This window comes from Hakea prostrata, chromosome 2 (genome assembly GCF_041222555.1).
Source record: "Hakea prostrata isolate BN-2017 chromosome 2, UWA_Hpros_2, whole genome shotgun sequence".
NCBI classification, from domain to species: domain Eukaryota; kingdom Viridiplantae; phylum Streptophyta; class Magnoliopsida; order Proteales; family Proteaceae; genus Hakea; species Hakea prostrata.
In genome coordinates, this window is record NC_142601.1 from 21,668,480 (window position 1) to 21,680,349 (window position 11,870).

The following is an 11,870-nucleotide window of genomic DNA, read 5'->3' on the forward strand; positions in this document are numbered from 1 at the left end:
GCATCTCAGTTATTCCAACTTGGTTGGAGAGCTCTTAAGGTGGTCATCTCAATATTCGGCTCTCGAAGAAGTTCTAGACGCAACACTTTGTTTCTGAATGAGCTTTGCCTCACATAGTTTCTGCAACCTCTAAACAGCTCTGGGATATTTTTTGCACCAAGCTCTCGTTCTAGGATTCTTGAGCTCAAGAAACGCCTGGTTACTATTCAGAGGGGGATCCTCCACATTTCTGACTGTATTCTTGTTAAGACCCAGGAAGAGGGAGAGATGGTGCTTGATGACTCACAGCTTGAGGAAGAGGGAGAGATGGTGCTTGATGAAAACATCTTTTCCGAAACCCTCTTTTTTCCTCTCGTCTCTATCATTGGTCCGACCTGCCATGGCAGATGGAACTCGATTCAAGCATGTTGATGAATCGGTTAAAGCTTTGAATACAACTGTAGCAGCACATGGTGATCGTCTCGGTTCGATCCAGATCTCTTTGACGGATCACCGCTCGGCTTTGGACGAACAGCGCCACACTCTAACAGAGATGGTGACTCGATTGACGTTGTTGGATGGCCGATTGGAGCAAATCTTGAGGTTGAACTCTACGGCATCGGAGTCACGCGATCGCACTAGTGGTTCTCCTGTGTCGTCGTTGTTGCCGACTGCATCGAATACGATCCAGACTCGCACAGTTCGTCTCGAGTTTCCTCGCTTCGCTGGATCCGATCCTGTTGGCTGGATTTTTAAAGCATTTTTATTTCCATGGCGCGGATGATCAACGTTGTTAATTGCTTCGTTTCATATGGATGGATAGCTCTCGGTGTTTCAATGGCGTTTGCGAAATTATTCACCTCTTGGATGGTGTTTATTCAAGCCTTGCAAACACGTTTGGTCCTTCCGATTACGTGATGCTCAAGCTTCCTTGTCTAAATTAGTGCAAACTTCGACAGTTGATTATCAGAGTCAATTTGAGGCTTTAGCTAATCAAACAACAGGAATTCCTCCATCATTTTTAGTCAGTTGTTTTGTTTCTGGACTACGCTCTGATATCCACTGCGAAGTTATGGCATTCCACCCTTCCGACATGTCACAGCTGTTGGTTTGGCTCGTTTGCAGAGGCTAAACTTGCGACGGTCGGCGACCATGGCTACGTGCACCTCCGCTTTCTATGCGACCACCTCTGCTACCAACGCCTAACACACCTGTGTTGCCACTGAAGGCACCATTATTGGCGTTACCGCCGCCTTCTCTTCCGATTAAGAAATTATCGCCTGCCGAAATGCAGCAACGGCGTGAATGCGGATTGTGTTTTAATTGCGATGAACGTTATGTACCGGTCATCGTTGTAACGCGTCATCTCCTTCGTTGGAGTATGATGAGGAGACCCCTTGTGTGCCTTTAATGGCGGACGCCCACGATGGAACTTTCGAAGATGTTGACGGAGGTTACCACACCGGCTCTGTCTTATCATTCCTTGACCGGAGAACTTAGCGCTACTACTCTTCGATTTACCGGTCGTGTGCATGGTCATCCGCTTCAAGTTCTTGTTGACGGAGGTTCGACACATAATTTTCTCCGATCACAGGTGGCACGCCAGTTGGGCTTAACCGTGATGGCCTCTCCTAATATTTCTGTTATGGTTGGTAGTGGGTCCCGTTTGCAAAGTGAGGGTGAAATTCCACATCTACCCTTGCAAATTCAACAATATACTACTACAGTCAGTGCTTATGTCTTACCTTTGGTTGGAGTGGACCTCATCTTGGGAGTCCAATGGTTGGCCCAATTGGGCCCGTCTTGTTTGATTATAACCAACTCTTACTTTCCTTTGGAAAAGGCATGGATCACATATGTTTGAAGGGTAATAAGGCCCACGATCCTGAGCCCTTACAATATCAAGGATTAAAAAAAACAGTGGAGGCCCATTTGCATGTTATTATTTTTTTGCTTGAAGCTAATGTTTTACATTCCCAAGTTCCAGACTCTAACACTCCGGAATTGCTTCAATTATTGGAAGAGTATGAGGACATTTTTTCTGAGCCTCAAGGGTTGCCTCCAGTTCTTGAGAATGACCATCAGATTCATTTGCAAGAGGGTAGCCAACCAGTTACGGTAAAGCCATATCGCTATCCTTATTTTCAAAAAAATGAATTGGAAAAACAAGTTATCGAAATGTTGCATGCTGGTACCATTCGGCCTAGTCATAGTCCTTTCTCTTCTCTTGTTTTATTGGTTAAAAAGAAGGATGGAACTTGGCGTTTTTGTGTGGATTACCGGGCTTTGAATGCTATTACTATACGGGATCGTTTTCCTATACCCACTGTTGATGAGCTTTTTGATGAATTATATGGGGCTACAGTTTTTTCCAAATTGGATTTACGGGCTGGATATCATCAAATACGGGTTAGACCTGAGGATGTGCCCAAGACGGCTTTTCGGACCCATGAAGGACACTATGAATTCTTGGTTATGCCTTTTGGCCTTTCGAATGCACCTTCTACTTTTCAGTCTATGATGAACTCGGTGTTTAGACCATTTCTTCGCCGGTTTGTTTTGATGGATCATATGGCGCATTTGCAGCAGGTCTTTCAGACACTGCGGGTTCACCAGTTATATGCCAAGCGTAGTAAATGCAGCTTTGGGCGCCCATCTATGGAATATCTTGGACATGTCGTGTCAGCCCATGGGTTGGCTGTGGATTCTTCTAAGGTGGATGCCGTTTTGTCTTGGCCCAGACCCACATGTGTTAAAGAGGTTAGAGGATTTTTGGGCTTAACAGGTTATTATAGACGTTTTATTCAAGGGTATGCAAAATTGGCGGCTCCACTTACGGATTTGTTACGCACTGGGCAATTTGAATGGGCCGACTTGGCCCAACATGCCTTCATTGCCCTTCACCGGTATTGGCCCAACCCCGGTGTAAGCTCTTCCCAATTTTGACCAACCCTTTATTGTTGAAGGCAGATGCATCCGAGCGGGGAATTGGGGCTGTTCTTTCTCGGGGAGGCCGTCCAATTGCTTTCTATAGTCGAAAGCTTTCTCCAAGGTTGCGGCGCCTCCACTTACGTAAGGAGATGTTCGCCATCACACGGCGGTGGCAAGGTGGAGACAATACCTTTTGGGCGGCGATTCATCATACGCACCGACCAAAAGAGCCTCGGGGAGCTCACGCTTCAGGTTGTTCGGACGCCGGAGCGGATCAATGGTTGACAAAGTTGTTGGGCTATTCTTTTGATATTGAATATCTGCACGGAAAGGAGAATAATGCTGCGATTCCTTATCTCGTGCCTGAGGTGTCTTTGCAGCAATATTTGATTTCTACACCTCAATTTGATTTTTGGATGAACTCCGTTCCGAGTTGGCTTCTTCGCCGGAGATGCGCGTTAAGTGCGACATATTAAATTCTCCTCATGACTTTCCAGCTTATCGGGTCCGTCATGGTGTGATTTTTTCCGAGATTGTTTATTGTTGCCGCCTGATTCTGTTCTCAAGACTCGTTTTTGAGCGAATTTCATTCCACGCTAGTCGGAGGTCACTCCGGTGTTTTGCGCACATACAAACGTCTAGCTGCTAATTTTTTCGGAAAGGAATGAAGCAAGATGTTAAGTGTTTTGTGGCTCAATGTGCAATTTGCCGACAAGTTAAGCCTCTCACAACCGCTGCTCCTGCTGGTTTGTTCGCCCCTTCCTATTCCCGCAGCTACATGGGAAGAAATTTCTATCGATTTTGTGGCTGGTCTTCCTTCTTCGGGTGGCAAATCCGCTGTTCTGGTGGTTGTAGATCATTTGACCAAGTATAGCCATTTTTGTGCGCTTCCGGCGAACTTCGAGCACTCGAGTTGCGGAGGTATTTGCTGTGAATTGTTCGCCTTCATGGGGTGCCTCGAACGATTCTCAGCGATCGTGATCCCCTCTTTCTTAGCAATTTTTGGAAAGAGTTGTTTCGCCTTCAAGGCACTACTCTGGCACATAGCTCTGCTTACCATCCTCAAACCGACGGCCGGCGGAGGTTGTGGATCGCACTTTGGAAATGTATTTGCGAGCTTTTGTGGAGATCGAACCATCTCGGTGGGTGAAGTTTTGGGTTGGCGAGCTCGTATAACACCAATTTCATTCTGCAATTCAGATGTCTCCCTATGAAGCTCTGTATGGGCAGCCACCACCAACCATCACTCGTTTTGTTTCTGGGAGCACCGCGAATGAGGCGGTTGGCCATACCCTGCGTACTCGTGATCAGATCCTTCACCATCTTCGGGCGAGTTTGCTTCGGGCTCAAGAGCGGATGAAAATTCAGGCCGATAAGCACCGACCGATTTGGAGTTTTCCACTGGAGATTGGGTGTGGGTTAAATTGCAGCCATATCGCCAAACTTCCATTGCTAGGCGGTTGAATCATAAGCTTGCGAGCAATTTTTGGGCCATTTCAAATTGTCGCTCGTGTTGGCAGGTTGCGTATAAACTCTCTTTACCGGATGGGGCTCAAATACACCTCGTTTTTCACATTTCGGTACTTAAATCTTTTGTTGGCGACCCGCCAACGGTGCTGCCTAGTCTCTCTTTGTTACCTCCGGATGCCCCTGTTCCTGTGGTAATTCTTCGTCGTCGTTTGCTGTTTCGTGGTCAGCACCGTGTTTCTCAGTCGTCGGTCCAGTGGCAAGATAAACCTTTGGAGGATGCAACATGGGTTGACGACTCTACCTTGAGCGATATTTTCCGCCTTCAACCTTGAGGACAAGGTTCCTTTGGTTGCCGGCGGTATGTTACGCCTAGGAAGAGGGAGAGATGGTGCTTGATGACTCACGGCTTGGGAGGTCGTGCGCGAGTTCCGATATCTCGTCCACCGCATTTTGAAGGATTATAATATGTAATGAGATTTTAATTGAAAGAGTAGTCACTGGGTAAAAGGTGTATGGGTTCTAGGTGTCACTTCTAGTAGTTTCTATTAGCTTTACTTCAATTTTACTTCAGCTATAAATAGCTGTACTGTGTCAAGCATAAAGAAGAATAAAGAATATTCATCCAAACCCTCTGAATTGCACATTCTTCTAGATCTAAACCCTGTCTTCTGAAAACATCTTTTTTGAAACCCTCTTTTTTCCTCTCGTCTCTATCAATTCTCCAAAGTCTTTCAATCTTTGATGAGCTTGCCGCTGCCAATACCCCAGTTGCAGATGAAGATTTGGTATTTACTGCTTTGCGGGGGCTAGGAGAGGATTTTCGAGAGTTCTCAACCTCTGTTTTGGTGATAGCAAAACCTGTTTCTTTCTTGGAGCTTTGTTTGCAAAATAAAATAACCAAGCCACGATCGTGCCGTCGTCTCGGGTATGTCACCTAATTCAACTTCTTAATAATAATCGAGGTGGTGTTCAATTTTTGTTAACTAATTACTTAAACTAAACCAATGATCCTAATCCATACATCTAATGCAATGGATTGAACAATAAGCAAACATAACTAATGCATAAATAGCAAAAAAATGCGGATGCAACACCACCGTCACCGCGACGTGCTTGCTCGGTTATGTGGTTCGAGATAATGATGACAGGAGTAAATACAGTAAATAACAAAGCAATAAAAGGAAAGGGCATTAACCAAAGGAGGCCTGTAGGCATCTCGATCAAGGTCTAGGGAAGGGAGAACGGTGTAAATGCTGAAATTTAAATCCTAAATTAAGAATATGGAGGGGTAGATAGCGGAATGGAGGGGAGAAGACTATTGAAGAATCTTACTTACTTGCAACTTGAATAAACAATTCGAATCTCAACCAACCCTAACAACCGATCTAGATAAACTAGATCGCAATTGATAGACCCGGAGAAGCGAATCCTCTTGAAACTTGAACTTGAACTTGAAATTGAATTGATAAAACTAAAGGAATTACACTTGCATAAAGAAAAATTACACAACTTCAATCTTCCTAAACATTCAATCTAAAAACTAGAACTAGAGCCCACAAATTAATCAAAGAACTAGAGAAAACTAGAGCAAACTAAAGAGAATAGAAGTGCAAGACTAAAGCAAACTAAAGAGAAGTAAAGTGTAAAACTAAAGAGAAAATCAAGTGTATTAGACCTAAGAGGAAGGTAATATTTATAGAAGAATGAGAATAATTTACAAACAAGGAAAATAATGATAATAATAATAATAAGAGAAAATAGAATGAGAAAAAAATAAGAGGAGCAAAAAATTCGTTAGAAAGAAAGAGAGAGAGAGAGAGAGAGAGAGAGAGAATAAGTGGATAAATAAAATAAAATAAAATAAAATAAAATAAAAACTTGCTTTTGAAGTTCACGTGGAGACAAGGTGGAAGAAAGAAAGAAAAGTGGAAGAAGGAAAGAGAAAGAAAATAAAATAAAACAAAAAATATATATATTTTGTTAACAAAAATATAGGTGGGTTGGTTATTAAGGAAATAAGAAATTAAATAAAATAGAAAGTGGGAAGAAAGAGAAAAAACTAATTAGAGAAATAAATAAAATCTAACAAAATAAAATATTCTAAAAAAATAGAAAATCCTAGTCTTTGACTACTTGTGGGCCCCATACAATTCTCAATTACAATAAACAAAAATAAAATAAAAATCCTAATCTAATTTTACAAGATATTCTGGAGTTTGCCCATAATTACATCTCTAGCCTATCATGCTCCAAATCAGGCCCACTTTCGCACTTGAGAATTTGAACGGACCTCTTGATGAGTAAAACCGCATGTTTAATACCCAAAACTCCAGATATTCGCTAAAGTCCTAGAAATTCATAAAATCTGCAGAAACAACATAAAACCCAAGGTAGCTCCACTCAAAGTGTTAAAAATGCATGATTTATGCCCTAAGATTTCACACGTAAATGTGTTCATCAAGCTTCAAGGTCTTTTGCTTACTCAAGAGAGCCACCTGCGTTCCTCTACTTCTGAAGCTACTGCTCCCATCGTGTTTGCGAATCTTGCAATGAGAGGTGTTCCAGATCGCAGGTCTTCTTCTAGTTTTCCTCGTCATAATCAAGAAAACTTTTCTCAAAGTCGTTCTAGTTCTGGTAGGTGTCCTTAGAACAAGCGTAATTATAATGATCGTTCTGGTTCTTATATATTAATCGGTCTAGGAACTCAAGTAATGCTTGTTGTGACTCTGATGATGCAAGGGCTTCTGTATCTGCTTTGAGGGATTCTACTCATAGCGGTTCTGCATCTAGCTCTTCGCCTTCCTTTCTTAATGAACCGAGAGTTACTTGTCAGTTGAGGCAAGCTGAAGGGCATCACTGTCTGCCCCGAAAACCCGTGGGTTGATGCGCACAGCCACCAAATCTCAGTTACGCTATCAATAATAAATAAGGGCATACAATTCCATAACATGAGCAAGATCTCTTTAACGAGAAGAGAAAACAAACCATCACACAAGTTGATCTGTTTGATGGATCCAGCACCACCATCGCTTTTGATCTTATCACGACGGATCTTGGGAAGTAAGTTGTGGGCACAAGGATTGCAGCCTTGAAAATCCTTGCGGCTGGGAATGGGATATTGAACTCGTTAGTAATGGTGGTGACACCCATATTTTGCTAATAATGCAAGAAAATATGAAACCTCAGAGGGAAACTAAAGATGCCAGAAGAAATACTACTAGAAATATATGAACCCAGGATGGTGTGATGATGGGAACTGAAGTCTGATATTTATAGACTAGTGAGGCCCAGATTAACTGTTTGATGTTCAGATGACCTTAATTGTGTAGATGAGTGAGGTCCAGGTTACCTTCAAGTTGGGGAGTATACATAGTCTGAATATGACCAAAATTTCCATCCAGTTTAGAACAAAATGAACGAGGCAGAAAAATAAATCAAAATTTCCAGTCAAACATAAACATTTCATAATAATTCATATTTTATTTAAAAAGTCAGGCGGCTTCTAGAATATGAGGCTGGAACTGGTGCTTTTAGTCTTTGCCTATCCACATACATTCCCATTCTGGAACCGAAAGGGGGAAAATTTTTGATCTACTCTTATTTGCTTTGCCACCCCCAACATGTAATAAGGTCAAAATTCAAACAATGTGTACTATTCCCTTCAAGTTGTGTTAACTACATGGATTTTTCACCCTACCTCAATACATACCACTCCTTTTGAGGTTTCAAATCATCTTGCATTATTAGCAAAACATGGGTGTGACCACTATTACCAATGAGTTCAATATCCCATTCCCTGCCGCAAGGATTTTCAAGGCTGCAATCCTTGATGCCCACAACTTACTTCCCAAGATCCTTCCTGACAAGATCAAAAGCATTGAAATTAATGGTGATGGTGGTGCTGGATCCAACAAACAGATCAACTTGTGTGATGGTTTGTCTCTTCATTTATCTCTTTTTGCATAAATTCTATATACATAGACAAGAATGTCACTTTTAATATTAGTTCTTGAGGTTTTCTATATATAAGAAGATCTAAAAAGAAATCTTTGTCTAATGTGCAGATGGCCCTTTTCCCTTCATCAAGCATCGGATCGAAGAACTTGATGAACAGAATTTCAAGATAAATTTTACGTTGATTGAAGGTGTTGTTACCGGTGAGAAGGTTGTAGATACAGTTCAGTTCATCCCATGTGGAGATGGAGGATCCACCTGCAAGGCTACTTCTAAATTCTACATAATTGGAGATTATGTGATGGGCGAAGATGAGACCCAGATGTTTAAAGAAATGGCCATTGGAACCTTCAAGCTGGTGGAAGAATACCTCTCCCAAAACCCAAATGCCTATGCTTAAAAGTTTCTCTAGTTAGATAGTCTATATGATCGACAAACCTATTATGTTTCAATATCTATAAGTCACCCATTGCCTTTGTGAGTTTTCTCTATTTGGGGATAGGAGGAGTTATTGCTGAAGGGTTGTCAAGGATTTCTTTATCCTTAATAAAGGATGATTGGTTTGAAATGTATTAATTTTTGAAATAGGTCCTTAATTGGATAACGAAAATAAACATTTCCCAAGCATACTCAATGCTATAAACAAAAGGAATAAAGAAAAAATATCACATACATTTCTTCCTCAACTTCTTCTCTCAAAAAAATGAAAGACAAATTTTTATTCACAAAATAAATTCAAAACCTGGGACAATCAAGGAACATTACATTTATTAGCCTTGCCTTGTGTACTGTGTATGACCTTTTTATTTCAGAAATGGATAATCAGTGTAACCCATAACAAGATCAGGTAAGTAAAATGTTTCTCTGTTATACCTATTGAGAAGAGCATTAAGCTCAAACCTTATTGCCAAATCTGGGTTAGCGATGAATATACGACCGTAAGCAACAAGACCTGTATAATTAGTAGCAGCAGCTTTTTCTCAATCTTCTTTACTATATCCTCCAGCAACAATGAAAGAACCATTGAAAGCCTTTCTCATAGGTAGAAGACTATGACGAGTTTCACTCTTCTCCCCAAAAGTCTTCATCCTTGGCTCCACCGTATGGCAATATAGAATCCCATATTTGTTAAGGGATTTAACCATGTAAATTAAGACCCAAAGCTTCTGGGTTTGAGTCCCCAACATCTGAATAGTTTGCCAAAGGAGAGAGCCTCATTCCAACTTTGCCAGCTCAATTTCATCAACAGCTGCCTCAACTACTTCCAGAGGGAACAGACAACGATTCTCCAGAGTTCCACCGTATTTATCCGTTCGGTCCTCTGACTTGATCTTTCAGAAACTGATCTAGTAGATAGCCATGAGTCCTATGGACCTCAACTCCATCAAATCCTGCAACAAGTGAAATTTAACCTTGAGTGAACTTGGTGCATTGAAACTCTAATTTTTATTTTTATTTTTATTTTTTATTTATTTATTTCTGAAACCTTACCAGCTTCAATTGCATTCCTAATAGCCACTCTAAAATCATTGACAATTGGAGGGATTTCATCGGTGTTCAACCATCTTGGAGGTGTGACATTTTCTCTTTTCAAGGGCTTGTCTGTGGAAGAGATTGGAGCTAGGCCATTTGGTTGATTTTCTACATACAATTCATGAAATGGATTACAACCGGACCATCAATGGTGACCAAAAACTAATAAGGTAATGTTGGTGCAAGAAATGTTATATTGGCTCCTTGGTTCGCTCCAGATCCAGCCCTTGTTCCTGAGACCAAAGCAATGTGAAAGTGGGCCGCCTCTGAGGACGAGAAGCCACCTCCGACGATCTAGTTAGCTCTGGCCAGCAAATAAGGGACTCCGCTGTGGAGTCAAGACCCCAAGAGATGATGAAGCTCATCCTCTTGAAGGGTTAGAAAGCTGAAGATAATGAAGGCTGGAGTGTGTAGAGCTTACCCCTCTCCTTCATGAGGCCAAAATATATCATGGATCCTTTCCTCCTTTCTTGGCAACTACGCGCGACAAGGATTCTGGCCGTTGCCACCGTCCCTCGACGTGCAGGATTTTGACAAAGATCTTGTCGTGTATGGGCTCGAGGAGGCTTCGAATCATCCTAGCTACTGAGGTTGCATGGATAACCGGCTCAAGCACATGGGCCCCTTGCCACGTAGGCCATTTGTAAGGAAAGAGCTGGATGAGCTGGCTAGAGGCCTCTTTAATTGTCTTGGTCCGGGCCCAGAACTTATCCGTCAAATTCGGCGATATTCGCGACCACAACAGGTAAGAATATTCCAGGTGCAACACCCTTCCAACATGCCAAATCTTGCAAAAGAAGACACCACCTTTGCATGAACAGCTTCAACTATGGGTTTCCAAGCTTCTACCTACTCTTTTGTCCAGATACCTGGTGTGTTCGGGTAACTTCAAACAAAGAGAATAAGAAATGTAAGAAGATGAAATAATTAATTATATTTGGAAAATAAAAATAACATACAGAAATTTTAAAGTCTTGAGAATTTATTCTGAAAGAGCAGTATCCGATACACCAGTGGTTTCGCTTATGATAAGCCCACCTTTGGTGGCTCTTTGAGAAATTGAGAATAATACAAGATAGCATGTGGTTGAGGAATTGCATTGAAAGATCTTGATCTTGTCAATGGTGCCATTACCACTCTGAAAAAACAAGATAAAATGCAAGAGAGTTATTCTTCTTGTTGAAGATACATGATTAGTTATATACTTCTGATACATAGTATCATATCTTGTATACTCTACTCTATGGATACATATTGTAATTGTACTTACATATATGGAAAATTAGAGATTCTACATGGTGTTAGTTTTTTTAGTTTCGGGCATTTGCCCTAATCTTTCCTGGTATGGCTTCCGCTCATTTCTCCTCTTCTTATCCTGCGATGCCGTCTGTGCCATCGCCAATTGTGAGCATCAACGTTCATGCTACTCTTCCTCTGAAGCTCAATTCGTCCAATTTTCTCCTATGGGGTGCTCAGTTCTTACCACTCATGCGAGGCTATGATCTATTGGGGGGTTTTTGGATGGTTCGTTGCCCCGCCCTACCGCAACCCTAAGTTCTGATGCATCTGTGTTCTCTTCATCACCGGACCAACTCTGGAATTGTCAGGATCAGTTGATTTTAAGTTGGTTGGTTGCTTCTGTATCTGAGAGAGTTCTTCCTCATATAGTTGCTGCTAAAACTACGATTGAAGCATGGAACAAGCTGAATCGTGTCTTTGCTTCCAGTTCAAGATCTAGAATCTTGGAGCTAAAGAATCAACTCTTTCGAATTCAGCGAGGTTCTTCATCGATTGGAGACTATCTTCTTGAAGTTCTTTCTATTGCAAACACTTTGGTTGTAGCTAATGCCCCTGTTTCTGATGAAGACTTGGTGTTAATGACGTTAAGAGGTTTAGGTACAAAATTTCGTGATTTTAGTACTTCGGTCCTTCTTTGTGCTAGATCCAGTCAGTTTTGATGATCTTCAAGGTCTTCTCCTCACTCAAGAAATGCACATGAAAGC

General features: G+C 41.7%; 1 protein-coding gene and 1 pseudogene across 1 annotated transcript; one reads left to right on the forward strand and one right to left on the reverse strand.

The window, feature by feature from the left end:
- The first annotated feature begins 8,097 nt into the window (after nucleotides 1-8,097).
- Nucleotides 8,098-8,734, forward strand: LOC149024046 (major strawberry allergen Fra a 1.08-like). The gene is made up of 2 exons (XM_089142873.1): nucleotides 8,098-8,314; nucleotides 8,445-8,734. Exons 1-2 carry the CDS (start codon nucleotides 8,134-8,136, stop codon nucleotides 8,732-8,734), a joined length of 471 nt encoding a protein of 156 aa, XP_088998999.1. The 5' UTR covers nucleotides 8,098-8,133.
- A 403-nt stretch (nucleotides 8,735-9,137) lies between these two features.
- LOC149024047 (putative 12-oxophytodienoate reductase 11) lies at nucleotides 9,138-11,083 on the reverse strand (annotated as a pseudogene).
- Nucleotides 11,084-11,870: the final 787 nt, after the last annotated feature.